Raw genomic sequence first — 23,857 nt, forward strand, 5'->3', positions numbered from 1 at the left:
TCCTCTCCTCCTAGCTGAAACTAGTGTGTACGTGTGCGCGTGTGTGCGTGCGTGTGTGTGTTGGACTGGCTCAGAGGGGGAACCAAAGTCACTGTTGTCCTGTCGAGGGAAGAGGTGGCTATCTAATTTTAGCCCAAAGCCTGCTAAACAAATGGAAAATATTAATCAAAATATCTTCTGTTTAACCGCTGGCACGAGCAGTTATTTGTAGGGGAATGAATGTTCCTCCAGTGTGGCACCAGGCAGAGTAAACGCCAGTGAAAGATTGAGTTGTCAAACAGTCAAAACACAAGACTGTTATCAGCGTGTTCACTGTCTGATAACATTCTACACCATTATTAAAATCCAATATTCGTGCAATTACAGAGACAGGGATGTCGTTAAATTGGGATGTCTTACTGTAATTACAGACAGAAACTACCATTTTAGGAACTGCCACTTTAGGAAATCTGTTACAGGGGCATTGCATTTATCATGCATTTGGATGCCAACTTTATTCAAATATATCAATACACATCAATGTCTTCGAAACTAAAATTGATTTCAAGTAATAATTAGAGGAGGGACTGTTATGGTCAGACACTACCCGCTTAATTTTTTTAAAACTCTTCTTTATGCCATTATCATCTTGATAGTTGTCATTTCTCAAAGTTTTCCCTGCATGTCTGAATCCCTGAATGCTCCTCTGACATCTTGCCTCTGGTGTCAAATGCTGCTGTCTGCTCATAATTGACTTGTCATTTGCTACAACTGCTGATTAAGAGTTGGCAGTCTCTTTCAAGCATTAGAGAGCTGGTCAAGAAGGTTCTGAACAGTGTGAAGTAGAGAATTTACTGTCTCCTGTTCAGCCTATTGTGAACATGTGAGAACGGTCACTTCTGTAAATTAAAGCGAGTTACCAGTTTATAAGGTTCGTTGAAAGTAACCACAATAAGTCCTGCGTTTATAAAGGTTATGATGTTCCTGAGAGATGTTTGTGCGATGGAGTGGCCCAGATATTAGACTGTAGTTGAGTCACATGGCTGTATTTGATCATGGTGGCTTTTAATACAGGGTTGTATTAATGTTCATCAAGCTACTCACTAGAAACATTATATATTACATTGACATAATATTGTTGCAATGTTGGATGTCACAGTGTTTTTTTACTACAGTATTGTTATTTTGGCTACAAGCTTAAGGTTAAAATGTAGTAAATTACAAGTACAAAAAAAAAAGAAAATTACAGACTATACTAACTAGAATATTCCCTTCACTTTTAATCTACATGAACAACTTTGTGTCAAAGCTCCAATTAAAGATTGGAGGACATGTACTGGCATGAATGGAGAATGATCTTGACCCTTGAATTCATCAACCACAGATCAACGTATTTGGAGAAACTTAAGTGCATAAGCATTCAATTCAAGCCTCAGAACACCAGCTGACTGTAATTCCAGTGTTTTTGGTTACTACCATACCAGTGTGATGGGACAAATTGGTTTGTGTGCTATTGTTTCAGTGTCTGTATTTTGGCTGTCGCCATCTTTGGAGCCAAAAGGTACATAAGCATGATCAATCTGGTTGAGAAGCCCAAGACACTACATACTTCTATTTGGTAGCACACACTGCACTCATCTGTCATGGACAGGGGCCCTGTCCCAAATAATGCATAAGTGTAAGCCTGAATGCATATTATACACTTACGTTTTATAGATTCTCCACAAACACAGTTATTGTTAACCGCGTGCCTCACTAAATAAACCAAAGCCATTTTTGTTCCAAGCTCTTAAACTCAAGTGGCTTGTAGGGAGCTCCAGTTTTGACGCCACTGCATTTGCTTCATTCTTCTGCCATGAAGATTGCCACTTAGTCTCTAACACCTTCAGATAATATCTGTCCCTTTAGCTGCTAAACTATCTGCTGTCCTCACCAGCTACTTGCCGCTGTATCTGTTTCTGTCAGAGCTGTTATATACCCATTATAAACAATGCTATAAACAACTGCCAGCTGTGGTTAAAAATACTGCAAATCTCTCCAAAACCAAAAGAAGCTGCATATTTGAGTTATAATTGATGTTGATTAATCACTACAAGCGTCATCTTCCACATTGTTGCACTCTTTTTTGATTGACTTTTGATATTTTAATCTTATGACATGTCTGATATTGCTGCATTAGAAGATTTATTTTATTTAAATTCAAATGTTGGAATTTGAAAAACTATTGAACTGACCTAATTCTTGGGTTTTGCTAAATTTCCAGATGTTGTCTAATGGTAGAGGTTGTCTGCTTTGATATTATCTGAACTGTTTCACTTTAAATATTATATTTTTTTAAACTTTCAGTGATCAACTTTCTTTTAGGCTAATGCATAGCTTCTCCTCTATCATTGTGCTCACTTCTCTTTCTGTCCACTCAGTCAGCTCTGGCTGCCTGTATGGGAGAATATATGAGTCCTGTGACCCTGGCGCACCCAGGAGGCACATGTGTCAGACCAGGAGACATCCTGCTCTGGCTCTAAAGGTTACTCGGGCCAGCACTCCATTGCAATTGGTCCTTGTCTGGCTTTGTCACTAGCATTATGACTTCATCACCCCCAAGAGGAGAGAAAGAGAGAGAAAGAAAAACAGTTTGCACTCATCCGTCAATGTCCATCTCAAATTACAGCTCAACCAATCACTGGCGAGGATCAATAGGGAGCTGCTGGGCAGGTTTAGGGGGTGGCTGGATGGTGCATGGAGAGATGAAGGGAGTGTCTAAAGATGCCTACTGAAAGACAGAAGAATAACTGATCAATACGAAAGGATGGATTTTGTCATTTTGAAAAGGGCTGTCAGAGGGGTTCACTCCCACCTGCTCAGAGCTATATCCTCCAACCCAAGCTATGGATGATACATCCGTCCATTACACTGCACCATCCCAATCCTTCTTCAGCACCTTGTTCAGTATCATCAAACTGTAAACCTAAATTATTGCTTTGGAGATATTGACACTTGTAATGAGTGCTTATTATTTTCATTGGCTACCAATTTGCATAGTTCAGTGGTACATCTTGAAAGGGCAATCTCAAACCATGATCTGCCTCTGCACAGATGTAATTGCAAAGCATCTTCATTATATTGTTTCATCCTACGCCTCCTCCACATTCCGAGTCGCAATGTGCGTTGAGCCTGACCCCTGCACTCCTCCACACACGAGGAGAGGAGTATACACTGCCAGTCTGACGAGAGTTGTGTGTGCACACTCGCTGATTAACTCAATAAGAAACAAAGATCTCCTTTATTGGGATGTTCTCTGCTGTAATGGTTGTTTGATTGGAAGCTAGTGGCTGTATTGACAGGTGAAGTGGACTGATTAATGGGGGCTTAAGCCAGTAAGGATAACAGTCCTTCACATGGCTTATTTAACTTTAAAAGAGTGACTGATGGTCCGCTGCAAGGGTGTCGTCTAAATCATTCTCCTCTGAAGCCTCCGGACACTATAATAGAGCCATTTATGCACAATCTTTAAAAAACATTGATTTGGGAGATTTTAATGCAATCCACTGTTTACCAATGTTTTTAACATGTTGATTTTATAGCTTAGCACAACTAGGTAATGAGATCTATTAAAATTCGGAATAGTTCATCTTAAGGTCAGAGCAGTTTTTAATTCTAATGATTTATATAATAGAGGATGTGTTTTTAAAAAATGTCTAAGAAACCCAGTGAACTACAAGAGATGCTTTCAGAAGGAAGTCATTGCTTTCTGTGTGGTAATTAACCATCTTAATGGTAACTCAGGGTCAAGAATGCATTGATAGCCTTTCATTTTTTAGTTAGAAGTTATTCAAAGTGTTACAAAGTAGAGCAAAGCACTTCTGCTCAAACTACTGTACCTTATAGCCAGCACTTAGCAGGCTGTCTATTACAGTCCATTGTATAATGCCTAATGCTAATCGGCTGACCTAAGGAGCAGAGGTTTAAAGTAAGGCCAGAGAAGTAAAGGAAAAAAGTGTTTTTTGTCAAGACAAAGCGTACAGAGGAACTGAATGAATATAGAGTATCAGTATTGTGTCTGTCATGCGGGTCAAAGGTGACTTGTTTGGGGCTTGGTTGAAGCTCTGGTTTCAATTCAGTGGATCAGAATAGCTCAAATTGACACCAAGACCCATCTGCCCACTGAATTAATCCTCCACTCTCTTCCATTTGGCTGTTTTTTGTTTTCTTTATCAGCTCCATCCATTTCTTTATTCATTCGGTTGACTTTTGAAAGGGGAGAGGTGACATGTCCCGGGGCTTGAGTGTGTTTTTTTTAAAAATCCAGCAATTTTAAGTGCAGCATTTGCAGACTGTAGGGTCACTGGCAGTTATATTTTCCCTCTGCCTCTTCTCTTTCTCTCTCCCTGTGAAATCGATTGTTTGTAGGGAGCTCAAACAGAGCGGGAGAAGGATTCAGAGCTCTGCTGGCAGCAAAGGCAGAGCAGAAATGCTGCTGGGGAAAGAAACAGGCAAAAAACAAACAAAAAAATCCTCCCCACTCTCACCGTCAGCGCACATGACCTTGGGGCCAGAGCGAGCTAGCAAGCGGGCAGAGGAACCGCCCAACAAATGATGGTACACACAGAGGAATTCGGAAGGCAGAGTGCAGCGCAGGTCTGTGAGCCATAGCCCCCTGCTTAAGTGAGTGCAAATGAACTGAAATAAAACTTTTAAAGGTCAATTAAAAATGTGATTCGTTGTCCTCAGACTAATCCTTAATCAAATTAAAACAAAGTTCCTCTGCTCTTTGAAAAAGGCTGCTCTGTTATGCTAATCTGTTTTGCTGTTAAACATGAAGGGCAAGCAACAGGTGAAGAGCCCTCATGTATATCTGTAACCCTGGTAATAGAGAGAGACCGCAGCAGAACGCAGACAGTAGTCGACAGTAGCTGACGCTGGCTATCAAACAAACAGAACAGAGAAGATGTCTGCCAAAGGAACAGCCTCTAGTGAGAAACACAGAAGGAAGGAAATGCCAGGAGACTAGAGCAATGGCAAGAGAAGATGACAGAATGACACACAAGAGACAGAAATGTATGTGGTTGGGTTTTTTTTTTAGCTTGCATGTGTGTGCTGCGAACATGGCTTGCCTGCCTTTTCCTCTTGCTCTGTCTGTGGCGACTGAGGCAGTGGAGCCCCACGGGGGTCAGCCATGTAAGGAACATAAAAGGCCAATTTAATTTAGCACGTCCGCAGCTACAAAGTATTTTAATTCCGACAGCTGTGACTGAGGAGTTAATATTTGACTTGTCAGAAGTGGGGCCGGGGCCAGTGAATCATTGTAATTCTCATTAAGAGGCTTTCCCCCAGCAGCACCCTAATGCAGAATAATGAAAGTCAAGACGGAGTGAGCTTCTAATGCCAGTTGAGGCCTATCTTTTAATATTCCCCTCTTGATGGATTAGGGAAGCGGGAAATTCATCTTGGATCATAGGGCCTAATTTAATAAGGGATCATTCCAGGAGTATTGCATTTTATAATAATGTCATTTAAAGTGTCGTCTTCCATTTTTACTGTCCCATATGTATGCTTATATAATGGTGCCAGAGGGATGTGTTTTTACAGTGCTCACTGCACTGTGTCCACACACGCCCTTCAGACCACACTACACCATCTCTCTGTGGTCTGCAAGCTCTCAGCTCAGGTTTTCATTTCATATTTCGCTCATAGAGCCAATTGAGTGAGCACTTATGAGAAGTTCAGTTACTTGAGTATGTTCCTGCTGCTCCAAATTATTTCTAATAGTATTTAGAGGAAATAAGTGTGATATGAGTGTTGGGATTGTAAATATCACCCAAAGGAAATATGATAAAGATACATTGTATTTGCTCCACCAAGAGCTCCTAAACCCTCTCTCTGAGAAGCAGTACTATATTTACCCAACCCACTCATAAAAGGAAAGCAGCTTTTAGGGAATAAAGCAAACTAATGTGACTAATATGAAAAATTTGTGACGTTAGCAATAGTGAAGATCTCATGATTATGTCGTATAATGCCTTACAAGAGTAAAAAAAAAAAAAAAAGAAATGAATAAAATCCCTCTGGATATTGGTGGAAAAGCTTATGCATTTACTGTAAGGTTCAACTTATAAACTAAATCATTTTTGTCGTTGCAATTGTCGAAGTTTACAATATACTTGTAAAAAAGGTTTTGCTTTGCTTTTAATAGCTCTGATGCAGGGCTATATGTACTGTAAACTCCATATTGTCTTTATTTCCCCCCTTACATGGTGCAATAACATGTTATATTGTTCATTAGTACCGTTTTCAAGAGCCAGGAGACAGATGTTACCAATAGTCATAGATCTATGAGTTCTTCTCTCACAGAATTATTACAATAAGAAAAAAACGCAGCAGCTTTTCCATAACTTCCTTAACGCCAAACAATATGTTCTGCTTACTTGAAATAAAGATAGATATATTCATATCTATATTTAAGTTTTTAACTGCTTGTAAATGTTATAAACTTCTTGACATATACAACCCCTCAATGTAATAGAATCCTTGATTAATGTCTCCACATCACTTAGGGATGTTACAAATACAATTTGAAAAGGTTTACTCAATGCAAAATTTTCAGCTGATTTAACTAACTTTAAAACAATAATAATATGAGCAACTGCTGGTGGAGACTTTCGTGATAAATGCAACAACACAGTCATGTTTGTCAAATTTAAATGACTCAGCGTTTAGTGGTCACTAAGCTAAGCTTTTTACACTGGAATTGGTGGAAGCAGCGAGCTCTTCATCTGTCCAATGTCGACAACAAAATGAATTTAGCAGCATACATCATAAAAATCACAGAGGAAAAAGCAGAACCTAGCCATGTCTTTTGACATGTTACATGCTGGACTATTTCATGGTCTGACAGGATAACTTGTTGTTCTCACTCTGGTTGCCTGGTAACTGCTTAGAGGCAAGAAATAGTCCAGCACATTTGACTCTTTCAGACTTTGAACCGGCTTGTTCTCAATCCCAACCCATAACACAATGATTTTGAGCTCACAAAGTAGTTTGATAGATCTCAACAGAGGTCCCTGAGCGTCTTAGATAGATGCCACGAGACAGTAACCAAATGCTCTCCGCTGGTAAAGTTATTGTTGCAGTGCGTGTCACCATGGTAACCTGGTAAATGGTGGAGAAACTTGTTACAGAAGTAAAATTTGTACATTCTAAATTTAATATTGTTGAAAGGCATAATCGAATCCAAAATGTTTTTCTAAACCTATAAACAACATCCAGACAACATCAACATCAAAATATTGCAGTGATGGCCCGTCTTTCTTAAAAAAAAAGTGTTTTGTTTATGTTTATGTGTAAACAACCATAAAGAAGTTGAATTATGCTTTAGTGACTACAAGTTACTGATGACGCTATTTTTGTTTTTGTTTTGTTTTTGTTTTTTTTGGGGGGGGGGTTCTGGTGGGGAAAGCTGTATTAGTGAACAATTTATGTGTTTAACAACTTTCCAAATGCATTTATCAACTTTTTGGTGAATAGATCAGATTGCTATTATTTTTCTGTAAAATGGTGGATTACACTGTTTAATAAGGAATACAACATGAAAATGTGACAAACTAGAATTGCATTCAATTCAACATCAAGTCAACATCTTTCTGATTGTGTCATCAGTCGTTATGGATTAAAAGCTTCAATAGATTTATCTGCAGTGGCTATGTTTATTATAACTCTGTTGAATTAGCCGGACAAGAAAATATGATTTTACAAAGGAAAACCTTGTGAACCTTAACCATTTATTGGTTTCAGACATTGCGTGAAACGTGCAGATCCATAAAATGCCAAAACATTTTCCTTGCAGTGTATGGATCTTTTAGCATATTTTTCCCAAAACCGGCTCCTATCCCCAGTTTCTCTCAGGTGGTCCTGTAAGAGCACTTCCAGCACACAGTGTGTTACACGTGACCCTTTAAAAGGGTCCCTGTCATCATTAAGATAAGAGGCAGTCTCTCAAAAATGCTTTAGCTCAACAAAGTGCTTCCTCTTTGGCGCACTCATGTCTTTGGCACCTCTGCCTGCCTTCTCCAGCATACTCTTCCCTCTATCTTTTCTGCTCATATCACTGACCTTGTCCTCCCAGCTCAGCTGTCTCTGTTTGTGGTACTTTCTCTCCACCCCCCCACCCCCCACCCCCCATCACATTCCACTCTCCTTAGTCCATAGAAGTCCAAATTCATTGTCAGTGAGCGAGCTGAGGAACCAAACTTTTCCAAAAAGGATTCGGGCACAATCTTAAATCTAGATTACAAGTATAAGCCCCGGCTGAGAGATATAGTTGTTTTCAATCAGCTGGCTTCCTTCCTTTCTAAAACACAGCCAGTTATCTGAAACAGCAAGTGTCAGCTATTTTAGGATGCATGCTATATTCATTCTTGATACATGTGTCACTTCCCTGACATTTTTTTCCACTTCAAAACAATAAAGGGAGGGAAAGTTTCATTCGCTGCACACACTGCCATCCAGTGTTGTTAAACTTTTTGAGACTCTTGCAGAAGGGGAAATCGTTTATTTCTTTTTTTCTGCTCTTTTTCTTTTTTTGCAGGTCATCACTGAATCCATAGAACAAATGCAGTCTGATATTAGACAAAGTGTAGAGCAGCAGCTCCTCTGACAGTCTCTTTCTTTGATTAGTTTATATTGAGAACAGTGTTATTAAAGGTCTGAAAAACAGATGTTGAAGAAAGTCCGAGAAAGAGGGACTGTCAAACGCTGTGGCGCTATCACGGAATGGAGGGAGTTTATGAGGGCTTATGAGATCTATTTTTACATCCCATTTCAGAATGAGAGAGAGTACTTCTCACACGCACACACACACCGCTGTGGAGGAAGGTAATGCAGGCCTATTTAATTAGACGTTGGCAGATTGTTGAGCCAACACTGTAATCTAATAGAACGTAGCACCACTTCGGGGTCCTGATGCCTCCAATGCCTCCTTGGCCCCTTAATGTGGCTCAGTCAGCTCTTCGTATTTTGTCTGCCCTTCTCTCAGCTTGTGACATCAGTTTATGTTAGCCTGCACCGAAACAGGATGCTCTCATCCAACTTACTGCACCCTGTTGAACCTGACATGAAACCCCACCTCTGTACATTACTGTTCATACTCATGTCATTATCTTATAATAAGGTGTGTGTGTGCACATGTGTTTGTGTGTGGCTCTCATATTTATTTATTTTCCATCCCAGCCAGAGAAAACCCGACATGCACTCAGCAATGGAGTGAATTACCATAGCTATACAGCTGTCAATACTGCTGCATCAGTGAGAGGACACAAGTGGCAAGATCAATGAAAACATCTGAATAAGATGCCCTGGATGACAAGCAGCGTCCTGTTTTAAAATTCTATTACTTCTACAGCACTTGACCTCTTGCTCCCATATTCCACTGCCTCAAAGACTTATTAATATACAAGAGGCCACTTAGTCCAAGTAAACTTTAATTTTCATTGGTAGTGTTTTAACAATGACTTCAAATATATGTGCAGCAGGACAGCAGGTGGTTGCATAACAACACCGTGCTCAGTAACGATTATTGCTTCAGTGTATGGGAATAAATTCAGTCTAAACTGTAATGTAGGAATTCACCAATGTTTTTTTAAAGTTTTTACAAGGCAGTTTTGTCTTTAATTTATATATATATATAAAAAAAAGTTCTGAAAATAAAATCTGAACCCCTTGACCTTTTCTCGTGAGGGCATCTTGTGGCTTAGTTATGCGTTTGGGAACACTTTATTGGCATGGTTTTGGTCCGCTTTCACCCCTAAAGAGAGAGGTCACTTTAAATCAATACAAAGCTGTTCTCTTATCATGAAACATTTCTGACCTGATGGGAATCGTCTCTTCCATGATGGCAATGCCCCCATCCATAGGGCGCCTGAGGTCAGTGAACGGTTTGATAAGAATGAAAATAAAGTAAATAAAAAGTATGAGTTACCAGGTGCCAACCCAGCTGAGCATCTATGAGTCGTGGTTGACATGGGTCTTCACTATCATCTAAACACCAAACAAGAAACATTGTTTTCTCTGAATTTTGTTAAATCGCCCCAGAACAGTTTCACGGATTTAAAGAATCGCTGCCAGAAGGAATTTTCTTTACATTGTCACTCATCTACAGTGGAGACACAGTTAGCAAAGGTCAAAAGAGAGAGGATGACCTGCTGTACTTTACATGATATGCACTATATGAAAAATTGGCATTTTGAATTGTTATCATTCACATTAACCTACAGGATTAGTGGAAGGGGAGTACATTTATTTTATATATAAATACAAATTTGAAGTATTTGTACTTTTATTGAGCTGTTTATTTGACACTAAGTTATACTTGTACACACTTCCACATATCATATCATGCTTTTACCTCCATAATATTTAGCCAGCAACTTTACCTTTGTGACATAATAATATTTTGATTCAGTATTGCAACTCTAACTCTAACTAAAGAACCCATATTCCCTTCATTTAGATGGTGATAAGGGATTAATCGCATAAGTGGACAGTCTCTGGTGACACCGGGCTGGTTGGAACGATTCCTCCATCACCACATGAATTAAAGCTATAGTGCGTAACTTTTACATGTTTATAAAAATCCATTTCACTCAAGCCACTACAAGAGGAGATGACACAACGCTGATTAAGCCGTTCGGCTCCTCTAACACCTCGCTGTATTTTTCAGTATTTGTTCTTTTTGTATTTGGTGTCGCGGGGCGACATTCCCGCGCTGGCGCACAGGAAATGACGCATTCTACTCGGTTTTACCTGACAATAAGAAGGGAGGGGGGGGAGAGCGCTGCTAGAAGCAACATGGCGGAGAACTCGAAGAGGCGACCAAGAGGTTCAGAAGTGGATCGCACTAAAAAGAAAAGGCCTGTTGGTGAAGATAGAGAGTGACAAAAGGAGAAGACTAAGCAAAATTTGCATCGGCGTCACTTTTCCTCGATGGAGAGCCGTGAAGGAGGAGATTGGACTGAGGTCCGACACCGACATCCTGATACTGCTGGATAAGTAAGTGACTCTGTTCACCAAGTACTTTATTGTTTTCTTGGAAATGGTGCTATGAATGTAATGTATTGTGAGCAGCCTGGTGTTCGCCACATTGTGTAACGTTAGCCTAAAGAGCAATAAGTTACGAGGTGTGTAGCCCGTGTTGCTGAGGCCCAAAAAAATCATATAAAAACCTTTTCCATTTTTCCTTTTTTTTTTTGCATCGACTGTTCTTCTTCAAAAAGGCATAAAAATCTTGTATGTGGTGGAGGAGTAGCGGTGCCAGCCGGATTGTTGTAATAACGCAGAAATCCTCTAGGGGGCCACATAAGTTACGCACTGTAGCTTTAAGCATTTCATCCTCCGTTTGCCAAAACGATGGCAGGGATATTCTTCCTTTCCTTAAGTGTGACAGTTAAGAGCTGCTGCGGAAGATTGGGAATGACTTTCAGCTCTTTGACATTACCTGGTCATGGTCGCATCTTTTGTTTCTCTTTGAACAGCTGCTTTCGTTTTTAATTCTTTTTCACTGTACATGTTGTGGAAAATATGAACTATGTGTGTGTGAGAAAAAAACTCAATAACAAATGTTGATGCTTGGACTTATCATATTAAGATGAAGATGCTGCTGGATTTCTGCTGAGTGTCAAAATAGCCCAAATTTGACTTTCTTTGCCCGCCGTAATACAAATAAATTTCAGGGAAAATTCCGTAGAATATAGAAAACATATTGTTAATGTTTATAGATGTCTTAGATCCCATTTCTCATGAAGTCATGATGTGTTTGCATGCAGCTACAGAACCAAATGGAAAACTGTAGAGTTGTATGTTTTTTACCGTCAGTAAGATGTATTGATTTTTGTATGGCACATAGATTTATGGTTATGTGAAAGCAGCGAACAGCTTCATGAGTATAACATTTACAGTACATAGGTGATTAATGCTCACACTGAAAACCAGAGGCCATTTTCCCTCACATCTAAACTTTGCCTTGACCACACATGTCTGTCACCAGTTCAGAGAGCATTTGAATGCCGTTGACAGATATATAAATGGTCATAAATGGCTCCCTGGACAGAATGTTGAAAAAGCACTTAACCCAGGAATGAATGGCTGTAGACCTCCCTGGATTTGCCCACATTAAAAAGACACTTGAGCATCCTGATACAAATATTGGGTGATTTGTCAGCTTTTTTTGTAATTTCATGACATTTCAAAATGGCATTTTGTAAACTTCAGACGGCGTGAATACAATCAATATGAGATGAGTTAGGGCTGTGTTTCCAAAAGGCTTTTTGTAATTTTAGAGTCTGTGTACAAACATCTGATGATTGAAAAGCAAGTACTCGATTATGCTCACACACAGATGATAGGATCTTACCAGCTTGTAAATAGTGAGCGGCATGGGCCAAATGTTTAACATTTACTGTGTGCCCCTCATCACTCTCCCTCTCTCCTGCTCTCTCTGTTTCATTTTTCTCTCACACTCTTTCACCCCGAGAACACAACGCGCACATAAAACTATGCACACCAAAAAAATGCACACAAAGTCACCCCCTCAGTGCATCCACCACACACCAAATGTCACCTTTTTTTCAATGAAAACAATCAAATCCCCTCAGGGTTACTAATGCCACGGGTCTCAACACATACACCCTTGTTATGTCTTCTTCTCAGGGCAGGGAGTTATACATTATGTTATCTCTCTAATCTGCAAACCAGCTGCAACTGGAAATGAATTAATAACAAATAAAATGCACCCCGTACATAAAAATGTGTAGATTGCCCTGGGGCACCTAAACAGGAAACAGTGAAACAATTAGACTTCTTGTTTTGTTCTGACCTCTGTTTTGTTTTGTTCTACTTAGCTGTTGAATAGAAGGAGCTGGCGATAGAGACTGTTGTTTTTTTTGTGTGTCTGTAATCACCACGGTTAAGCCTCCGTGGTCATAGCAGGGGTCAAATCTGTGTGAACACCCACTTTTCATCCTACAGTGAAATTAAATACAGTGTTACAGTCAAGCGCTATAAATGCTGTAATTCTCTGCTGACTGCAACCTACACTGAGTGCTGCGGTTAGCCACCCAGGCCTATGCAGTGCTCGCATGTGATAACAGGCAAGCGATATGGCGTCGTAATTGCTGGCCTGAGTGCTGTTGGAGGGAGTTTTCAGCAGGTTTCTTTCTCACTTTCGCTCCATTTGATGTCTTTGAAGTTGGGCTTTTATCTGCCTTTGCTCCTGATGGCTGTTGTCTTTGGTGCAGTGCTGTGTGCGCCCAGCTCTTTGAGCACTCCTAACATGTAACAAAGGCAAGCCCTTGGAGAGAAAATAAGAGAAAGGGAGCTCTCTCTTATATGTTCTCACAATAGAGTTATACACGCACAAGCACGCTCGCAAACACCATATACAGTCACTCAGATACTGTAAAAATTGCCTCTGCTGTCGGTAAAAAACTGCTCTGTGTGATTGTTTAACATGCCCTAATTTGATAAAGAGCCAAGTGCGGGAAATGAGAGTAGTGTATTTGTCTCAGGGGTTGTGGTGGGGTAAATATAGCAACAAGACAGCACCAGTTGATATGAAGGATTCCATGGTGTCGAGTGCTGTTGTGACTCACCAGGCTAAGATCTGTGTAGGTGTATGAGTTTGCTCACATGCATTTGGACTCATATGTCCACTGCTGTTTTCTTTCAATTGATTAACTTTAGTATAATTGGCCTCCTCTTGACTCACCCAGCTCAGCGCACAATAATCTGCGAGTGAGAGTCTGTGTGTGTGTGTGTGTTTGAAAGAGAGATGCCAGAAGAAAGCAGGGGGCGAGCAAGCAAGTAGAATAGGCTGCGAGAAGAAGCCTGCGTGGCTGGCTCCCGGCTGGCTGCGTGGGGATGTGCGTCTTAAGAGTGTGTTGAGAGGTGAGTGCGAGCTCTGCTTGTCTCCATGTCTAATCAGAACACTTGTGTGTCCCCGTCTCATTGTCTCCTGTTCCCCTCAGAGCAGAGACCCTCATCTCCAGCAGTACACCTCAGGGCATGCTGATAGCTGGTGGACCACTCCACAACAGCAGACCCACAAGACGTTGCACTGCTGTCATAAAGCCTGTCTGCTGAAGAAGTGCAACCACTGAAAGTGGCATTAAGTCATTTAGGATATGCCGATAAATTATTTTTATAAAATCACTGCTGTAGTTTTCGTTGAACCGTCCTTGTGGTGTCAATAAAAGTAAAGTGACGCTTGTAGTTTATGGCATCTCACTTTTCTTTCACTTTTAATGGGTGATTTTTAAGAAAAACTTTTCCAAACACCTGAATAACCTGGATAATATCAGAACAGTGTGGTTAGCAAAACGCTAAAATGAACTTGACCTCACTCTGTTGTCTCCAGGAGAAAAAAAATCGCACTTTAGTGTCTCCTCTTTTGAGTGGGATGGTCGCAGGACACGCGCGCCCCCGACTCCGGTCTTTCTGTTCCATCGCAGGACAGCATGCGCGCCCCCGGCTCAGCAGTTTCCCAGTTCCGTCTCCTCCATTACTGGCGAGGCCCAGGATCAATAATTCAATAGTTTTGGCGTCTAAATCCTACCCCAAACGCCGAGATACACAAACACTCCAGACTCCTGTGCAGAGCCGGTGAGATCAGTATTAATTAATAGCTAAAGACATTGTGTTTTGTGTGGAAATATCGGAAGGGGTAATGTGATCTGGATTCCTATAATTGTAGGCTCCTGTGTCAGGTGTTTATTAAATGCTCAATAAGAGGCGGTTAAGATGTCAGGAAATGAATCGGCAAATTTGTAAGTCAAGTGAGGGAAGCGTGAATGATTTTTTCCCTTTTTTTTATGGAGACCTTTGGTTTGTTTTTACACATAAAACCTCATTCGTGATGTCCAACTGGTGATAAGAAAAACAGGAAACCGTTTGCACTCAGTAGAGATGCGCACAATGACAAGCCCGTGCGCGAACGTATACTTTTTGTTCGATTATGTTAGCAGTTATTTGGTATTTTAATCGCTAACAACATCTCGCGGGTGTGACAAAGTGTGAGTTTCCAATTTGCAACATGGATTAGGATGCAGGCTGTAATTAATATATTTATTACGTATAGGTTTTCACAAGCTCAAACGGATAATACAACAGTCGGCATAATTAGAATTTTCAGAAAATTCCACCTTTATTTTTGAGTAATTATTGTGCTGTTGGGGGATGTCTGTGGGATCCGAAAGGTTTTAATTTCCTGCAAGAATCAGGCATTTTAAGCAGCCTCAGAGTAATAATGAAGGCATAACTGCTTTCATCTGAAATGCTGCAGAATTTTATCTTTGTGTCACTGAATAGCCTCCTTTATCAGCCTGTTTAGCTTGTATTGGAAATTACGAGTCCTCCTCAACAAACCCCTCCATAACCAAACTATGAATAATGCATCGGTTTGGCACGAGCGCAGCAACAGACACCAATGTTCGCCACTAAACGGGCCTGTCACTACTGTGACGTTATCAAAAGACCTTCAGCTGAAGGCATGAATTATTAAAAGTCTATTGCCCTCAAAGGTTTACTGACAACAACATCAACAATAATAATCACAGCAATAATAGTAATAATTAATCGGCTGAATCATTAAAAAATGATGTCAACTCATTAAAGAAACTTTAGTTAATTTATTATAGGAACGAAAAACACTGCGTTAAGGTGGATTCACGTTTCACATGTGATGGAGGAAAAAAAAAAGTCAAATAATTTCATGAATTTTCTTTCTTTTCCCCTTTTTTTTTTTTGAAGAAACCCGTGCCTCAGGTGAGCTCCTTTCCATTGTTATAAAAAACATCAAAATTACATACAGAAAGCACATGGTTTTTAATACACGGAAATAAAGTAAAATACAAAATGAACAGATTCCCCACAAGGCATTCATAAAGCCACTAAATAATAAAATAATGCATGTTTCTGGTGTATAAACATATCTTACACGTGCCCGTACCGGTTCACATACAATCCTCGTGTTAACTGTAATATGTTAATTTGTTCACTGTGGAAAAAGGTGGCATTATTGGCATATCGTCCTCTTCCAACAAGGGGAGCAAATTACCATGTAAATATGGACACTAGATCGAATTATGATAAAAACGTTCAGCCTACACATGTTTTACAAGCTCACATATCTGGCGTATCGCCTGTTTCACCTTTTCCAGAAGAGGTCCAAACAAGGTCAGATAGGCCAAACATTCAAGCGAGAGGTGCCCTTCCTCTGAGGGGGGAGGGAAAGGGGAAGAGGGGGAGAGGAGACGGGGGGGAGGGGAGGGAGGGGAGATGGCTCACAAACTCATGCAAACACTGCAGAGGCATTTTCAAATCGGACAAGAACCAGAGGACGGAGAAACTCTCCGAATATTGTCTTTTAGTCCCTATTTTGTCAAAGAATTCCCGCTCTGTCCTTTTGCAGAGAAAGTGTTTTTTTTTGGAAATATTATGAGGCCAGCCTCTATATTGAAAACAAAAAAAAAAAATGAAATCATAACAATAATATAACATTAAAACAGAACAAAACAATTGCAGAGTGGTTCGCCTTGTTTGACAAAGAATCGACCGACCCAGCTGCATGCTCCTCTTCCTCCTCCGCGGGGTGTCCCGTCGGCTTCCTCAGCCGCGGGGCTGCGGTGGAGGACCCAGCGAAAGCCTCTCTGTCCGCCCCGTCCGCCGCTTTTTAGCGCCAAAAATCACGTCTCTGTAGGCTATCACGTCTCAGTCTTTTTCCACTGTCTTTTCGTTGTCTCATAAATAGCCTATATTCTATATTTATGCTCGTCCTCCTTCATTAAGAAAACATAAATTACGTCCATGGATATTTTTTTTCTCACTTTGTCCGTGGATATTTCTCACTTTGTCAGCGTTTGCCGTTCAGTGTCTCTCAGTGGCGAGGCCTGAAAGGGCCCACGCCTCGTGTCCTCGAGTCTCCCTGGCGTCACAGTCCCAAGGCGGCCGTGTGCTTTTTGGCCTTCAGTCTCAGGTCGGCGATGCTGGAGTTCTTGCTGGTGTTCTTGGCCGCGGCTGCGGCGGCCACAACGGAGGCGGCAGAAGCAGACTCTGCCGCGAGCGTCGCCAGCGGCAGCCCGAACGGCGGAGCGGGGAACATCATGTAGGGCGCGTGCGCCGCCAGGTGAGAGTGCAGGTGGTGTTGCGCGTGGGCCACGGCGCTGTCCAGCTGTAGCTGAGCCTGCACCTGAAAGGAGAAGGGCGGCACGTTGCAATGACTATCCTACGGGACGGGACGCACGGATGGGGAGAGAAGGGGGAGAACATGCGTTAACTTTGCAGTGGGTTGTCTGAAGGGTCATTTTCACTAGTGTGACTTTAGTCATAATTCACTTAGACCACTATTAATTGTAAACTCCTCTGTACTATGGTGTGGCTGGGCCTCATAGCCATAGAGGCTGTCCTTCAGTCAGGTTTAGACCTCAGACCACTCAGTGAGCAATCGCCAACCATTTATGTGGATCTAAGCTCAAATTTCAGTTTTATTTTTGACACAAAACAGAATCTCCATTCAAACTTTTAAGGTATTTCAAAGTGAGACCTGAACATGGGCTAAAAATGAAAACCAACCTAAATTGCATACAATGTTATTGCTCTGTCCAGACTGTCACTACTGTCCCCCTCATAGAGATGCACAGCTCAATAAGTCCTACGATGACATGGATGTCCCTGCGTGGGTCAAAACATCATTCATTGTTTTTTAGCCAAGTTCCCCTGAAAAGAACATAATCTGGAACTTGTTTGCGCCAGAGAGCTACACATTCCACCACTCGTACTGTATGTTTTATTTACTCCAGTAAAATTAGGCCCGTAGACGGTCCTAAAAAAAAAAAAAAAGAAGAAGAAGAAGGAGAAAAAAAGAGGGAATTTTCCAATTAAGCTACGCTGTGTTGGCACAGTGTCTTTGCCAGTGTGGTAATAAGAGTTTAGTTACCCCCTACATTGGAACTGGAGTCTCTGCATAGCACTCGGGCACAGACCGTGCCAAGACATCAGTCGGGGGCGGGAGTGGAGGGAGGAAGGGAGGGGGGCGGGATTGGTCTGGTTTTTAAGACTAGACGCTTCAAAGTAACTTGCCTGTTGGAATGGCATCCTTAAAGCCCCCACGTTGACATATGGTGCTACACGACAAGCTTCAAACTGATTCGCTGCTCCAATCAGGACTCCTGCAAAAAAAAAAAGAAAAAAGAAAAAACAGATGACACTCTAATTGTGAGAAGAATATGAAATGCCATAAAGAGCAGGCTAAATTGTAGGACAGCATAATGAGCAGTAGGCTGGTTGTTGAGGCGCATTTAAACGAGGACAAACACTCACTGAGCTTTTTATGGCATAATTAACTGGAGTTTAAACCACTATCAGCAAATAGCAACAGTACATAAAGAGGATGGATGTTGCATTTGAGTGTAGCTGCATTGGAATAGAATAGAATAGAATAGAATAGAATAGAATAGAATAGAATAGAATAGAATAGAATAGAATAGAATAGAATAGAATAGAATAGAATAGGCATCCGCATTTGCATTTGTGGGAGCATGCAGGATGCAGCTTTACCTTTATGTAACTGGTTCTCCTGCTTTCTGCATTTGGCTCTTCTATTCTGGAACCAAACCTGCAGGGACAGAAATTAATTAGAGACCTACTGATTGGCAGCTGCTTGTGAGGCCATGTGTAATTCCTCTCAAAGTGACAACAACCGCAGAAAAACAATATCCCCGAGGAGCACTGAAATATTAATGACACTGCTTAACCCCGGATTTTAATTATTACATTTAGTCTACAACAAGGAAGAGTATAGGGGGTTGGAGCAGAGAGCAGAGGAAGAGAAACAGTGAGTGAAAAAGGGAATGTAGTAAATCCGATGTCGAACTCATATTAGTAGAATAGGAGCACTCTTGTTGGGAATGAGCAGGACTATTGGGCTACAATAAATAACCTTGTCAGCGCTGGTTTCATCTTTCTATAGATGAGTGTCCCCGAAGGGTTGAATGGACTCTCGGATATCGAATTGCAGAAATGCTATTACGGTTTTGGACATCAGAGCAAAGCGATCTGAGAGCACGTCCCTTCTTTCTCTTTCCGCCTCACTCTCATTAAATGACCGCTGAAATTAATTACCCTTATCTGCAGAAAATCCATGACAGAGAAGCGCTTAAATGCCTCGCAGTTTCGTCTAATCACCGCCACGACACTTACTTTCACACAAAAAAAAAGAAGAAAGGAAAGGAAGAAAAAAAAAACCATCGCTTCAAAGAAAGCTCCCATTTCTCTTTTCCTTCTGTTGAAATCGACAAGCGTCAATTTCAGAGAAACGCCTTGGAACGCAGATTAAACGATTTATTACTATGATAATCTGCTTTGAATCTCTCAGACAAAACTGGGACTAAATTAGCCCACAATACAACGTGTCAATCTGCGATCTCCCGTACATTAGAGCGATAAACGCCCCATGAAAGCATGATTGAAATATCATATTGATTTGGCTGTCAGCTGGCTTCATTTATTGATCCCAGTGTATGTCACTCGGAAGTCCTTTTTGCGCACGCTTCAGGTATAATTCATGGCGCGGATAAAAGCAAATGCAGTGCAGTTATTGATTGAGGCCGAATTTGAAAACGAGTCTAAATAAATGTGCGGTCTGTGCACGCAACTGGTTAAAAGAAAAAGAAAAAAAGATAGAACTCTCCAGTGGAGATAATAGATAGAGGGAGAGCTGGTCTTGATTTGGCTTGAAAATAATACATAATTTATGTAAATCCTCGAGCTGTGCTCCTTGTTCGGGACACAATACGCCTTATTGGTGAGATTCCAGTTCAGGCTTGGGGAGCCCCGCAAAAAGCTGGTTTTAACTTTTTTTGGGGGGGTGGGGGTGGGGGGGGGGGGGGGGGGTGGGGGGGGGCTGGAGGGTGAATTCATGATGGAGATCTGCTCCGGGCCCCGTTTTGTGATTACTTCTTTTTTTTTTTTTACCAGAGTGAGCGTCATATACAATATGACACAAATGCTCAGTGCTCCCCTGAGCCAGGGCAGAAAGGATAAAAAGGAATAAGATGTTATAAGGTTTTTATACAAACAGATGAAAAGAGGTTTATATGTTCATTGTCCCCCCCCCCCCTCCCACCTCATGTCTGAGCCCCCACCTTCCATCTCCCACAGCTCGGACTGGGTTTCTGCACAGATGGTCTGTCCCCATGAAAAAATACAGCAGCACTGACAAACAGGGCCTTGGTAACACACACCGCGAACTGGAGACAAACAATGTAGGCTTATTTGTTTCGGTGCGTTTTGACAAACAAGATTAAAACGACGGCGGTGACACAAGCGAGGACCGAGTGAGACAATTAATGCATCCAACCGCCAAAACACATCTGATCGACAGATAATCAAATCAGAGAGAAACGTGGAGGAAAATAGCATGTTGTGATGCTGCGTCTTTGCTCCTCTTCGAGGACTATCCAACTTATTAGAACCTGCAAACACCTCTGGGGTTCCACTGAACCGACCAACCAAATCCAGGCCTATAGGCTTTAGTGCAGCAGTCTGCGCACATTTATGTCACTCATTTAGAAAAAAAAATGCCGATCATAAGGGGAGGTTAGCAAAAACATTAGTAAAATCCAACAGGAACGAAGGGTCTGTATATGATGTCATTCTTTAATATTTTTCCTTCATGTGATCTTTAATGTTATAGAAATAATGGACTCACACTTCCATGATGGCAATAATTATGTTAATTATGGTGGGAATGCGACATTATTATTGTTGCTGCTGTTGTTGGTGTTATTATTATTATTATTTTTATTTTTTTGCCGTCCAGGGGTTATTCTTTCAGGCTGAACTGGCTCTTCCTACCTGTACTCGAGCCTCCGACAGCCCCAGTCTCTGGCTTAGCTCCTCCCGCATGAAGGCGTCCGGATAGTGAGTCTCGTCGAAGAGCCGCTCCAGCTCATTGAGCTGCTCTAACGTGAAGTTAGTCCGACTTCTTCTCTGCTTGATTTTAGTTTGCGCCTCGTCCTCGATGGGCTTCGAGTCCTCTTTCCTTTCTTTCACATCTGTGGTGCCTGTGTTGCAGACGGGAAAGGAAGGAAACGTCAGCCTCGCTTACAGTGACCCCCCTCCCTTCAAGAAAAAGAAGAAAATCTGTGCTCGTTACCGGCCCTCGTGGTCTCAAGCTCGTGAAATATCGTCAGATGCATTTTGGAATTCTTAAATAATGGCATCGTCGGGTCGGTGGTTACAACTTAAACCTCCACCCAGGTGTGCAGAGTCTGCACCGCAGATCAAAGGGTTGAACGACGCTGATAAACGTGCGAATAGCTGCTGAAAATGTGTTTTCGTGGCTTTCCGGGGAAAAAAAATAGAAATAAATGACAAAAATCTCAAGAAAGAAATATAGAAAGAGAAACGCGCCCTCTAATATCACAGAGCCACCAGACGTCGGATGTTTTGTAGAGCTACATAAAACTCTTTAATTATTAACTGCTTATAAATATGCAAGGCTGTGCCCACTGTTGGATGTCTGATACACGCGTGTCACTGTTCCGCTTTTAACCACGCTGCCCCTGACGAGCAGATGTCACTTTTACAAACCAAACCAAATCTTAACATATTATTGTCCAGTGAGTTGTCACGTTTTGTCCGATAAACCGACAAAACAGGCTGCACGGGACGGACGAACTGCATTCGCCTAAATGTGGAACAAATTGTTGGAATTTCTCCATTGGACGAGATTTGCAAAAACAAAAATCAGCAGCTCGTGCTGATGGTTAAAAAAATAAACTTTTGCCTTTTGGTGTATAGATTTATTTAGTAAAAAATTAGATTTTTTTTTTTAGATGTCTTTTTTTTTTATTTCTAATCATGCACATATACATAAATGCGTCTAAACAATTCCTCCTGGTGTTGATACAATTCCTCTTGGTGTTTCACATTTCACACACACACACGTTGTATGCGAGCCATCTACTTTGGCGCCTGGTGAGACTTCACGCGTGAAAACGTTTGCGAAATTTATGAATTGACAGCTTTTGATCTCCACAAATCAAGAAAATAAGGTGTTCCACGTGCCTTTTCCAGGATCATGCCTGATGCCATCTAAACAAATAATAGATAAAAACAATCCTGAGGTGACTGACGATGGCTGTCGCGTATGTAATGAAATACAGATCTCCAAACAGATATAAGATGGCCAAAGTGTTCTTTTAAAACTACTTTCGACAAATCGAAGGGCGACAGTGAACCCTTGTTTCGTGCTTTTCTATATGAACCAAGTCACTGCGTCCTGTCATGAGCAGATCTGTTTTCCACAGGGTCTTGTTGTTTATCACACGTAGGCCTTCTCTCTTGTTCTGCAACTGTAATTTGAAACTTTTGTTTAAAATATACCATAAGCTGACATGGGAAAGTTGCAAATGTTTGCACATGGCCTTTAAGGTTTCTGTTGACGACGCACAGGACGCACGGTTATAGAATGAAAACACACAAATACACTTTCAAAAAGAGGATAAAGTGTCTTATTTCCCCCCCTATTTCAGAGCAGTATTGCACTGCTACTGTTGTACATCGACGGTGCCCCATGTTGGGCTGCTAAAACCTGCAGACTCCCTTTGGATCACAAGTTAGACAATAATTTTCGCAAATTGGAGATAATTTCGATAAGCATCTCTGCACTTCATCGATCGCCCCTGTTAGTGTCTAAGTCCTTCTCACATTCCAGAAGGACAGCGTGCAGCAGGCTACACTACGCAAGTCCTACCGTCAATGAGTTTGGGGCTCCCGCCGTCCCTGATTCTTTCCGGGCCGAGCATGTCCGTTTCCCTGCCCGGCGAGAGCGTAACGTTCCGGTTAACAGCGGCCGCCTCCTCTCGGCTCCCAGGCTCCGCGGATAAAGAGTCCCTGCTCCCTGCTCGCGTCGCCCCGGTCTCCAACACCTCCCTGTAGGTTATCACTTCCTTCTTCTCCTTCACTTTCTGATCGAAAGACTTAGACACGAAAGCGGTGAGCTCTTCCATCACTGCTTCCTCTCCTCTTGGAGAAAAAAAAAAAAAAAAAAAAATCACACACACCACACACTCACCCTCTCTCTCTCACACACACACACGCACGCACTCTCCCTTTGCTCCACGACAGCTTAAGACATCAATGGTGTTGCTCGTTTTAAATTCGACCCCTTGAAAATGATACAAGGTGATGCAGCCAACTGTGGATGAAGGTAAAAAATAGACGAAGATGTATCTTCTCAGCCAATTCCTCCTCCTTTGGTAGCGGAGTTGGGAACCTGCTGGTGATCCTCTATTGAAGTCACAGTATTTATACTTTGCGGCGCCTTGCCCCCTTGATCCGTGCAAATTACCTCCCCTCAGGATGCCGGGATGAGCCCCCCTTCCCCTTCACTGATATGGGAGAGAGAGAGAGAGAAGAGAAGAGTAGTGAAGAAAAAAAAAACACTAAGCAGCACTGCCGCTATTGGCCATTAATCCAAGATTGACAAGAAGGACTAATTAATTTAATTAAGCGCTCATTCGCTGTTATTGTCCTGAGTTAGTTTTTTAAACACCCGGGAGATGGTCACGGATCCCACTCCGTCTCTCTCCGTCACTGACTCTCAATCTCTCTCTCTTTCTCTCTCTCTCTCTCTCTCTCTCTCTCTCTCTCTCTCTCTCTGCAGGGGTGTGGCTTAAAAAAAAAATAACCTGAAAATGACAAGAGAGAGGGAAGCACATGGATGAGGAGTCCTTCCTCAGTCTATCTCTGTGATCTGAGGGAGAGAAATAAGACGCAACGATGACACGGAGAGAAAAGAGGTGAAAGCGGACCAGGTGGGACGCCGAGAGGA

At 41.7% G+C, this 23,857-nt stretch overlaps 1 protein-coding gene across 1 annotated transcript; it reads right to left on the reverse strand.

The window, feature by feature from the left end:
* Nucleotides 1-15,619: 15,619 nt before the first annotated feature.
* Nucleotides 15,620-23,379, reverse strand: shox2 (shox homeobox 2). The gene is made up of 5 exons (XM_072391730.1): nucleotides 22,778-23,379; nucleotides 20,875-21,083; nucleotides 18,577-18,634; nucleotides 18,100-18,188; nucleotides 15,620-17,245 (listed from the first exon to the last, which is right to left on the reverse strand). The coding sequence occupies exons 1-5, from the start codon at nucleotides 23,031-23,033 to the stop codon at nucleotides 16,952-16,954; spliced, it is 906 nt and encodes a 301-aa protein (XP_072247831.1). The 5' UTR covers nucleotides 23,034-23,379; the 3' UTR covers nucleotides 15,620-16,951.
* Between the last annotated feature and the right edge of the window lie 478 nt (nucleotides 23,380-23,857).

This window comes from Leuresthes tenuis, unplaced genomic scaffold (assembly GCF_036924035.1).
Source record: "Leuresthes tenuis unplaced genomic scaffold, fLeuTen1.0.hap1 SCAF_9, whole genome shotgun sequence".
NCBI lineage: Eukaryota > Metazoa > Chordata > Actinopteri > Atheriniformes > Atherinopsidae > Leuresthes > Leuresthes tenuis.

Excerpts from the sequence above, each read along its gene's own strand:
- shox2 (XM_072391730.1), bottom strand. The coding sequence starts at position 23,033 with ATGGAAGAGCTCACCGCTTTCGTGTCTAAGTCTTTCGATCAGAAAGTG. Across the intron at positions 18,189-18,576 it reads GGAGAACCAGTTACATAAAG|GAGTCCTGATTGGAGCAGCG; the intron begins GTAAAGCTGCAT and ends TTTTTTTTGCAG. Across the intron at positions 17,246-18,099 it reads TAAGGATGCCATTCCAACAG|GATAGTCATTGCAACGTGCC; the intron begins GCAAGTTACTTT and ends CCCGTCCCGTAG.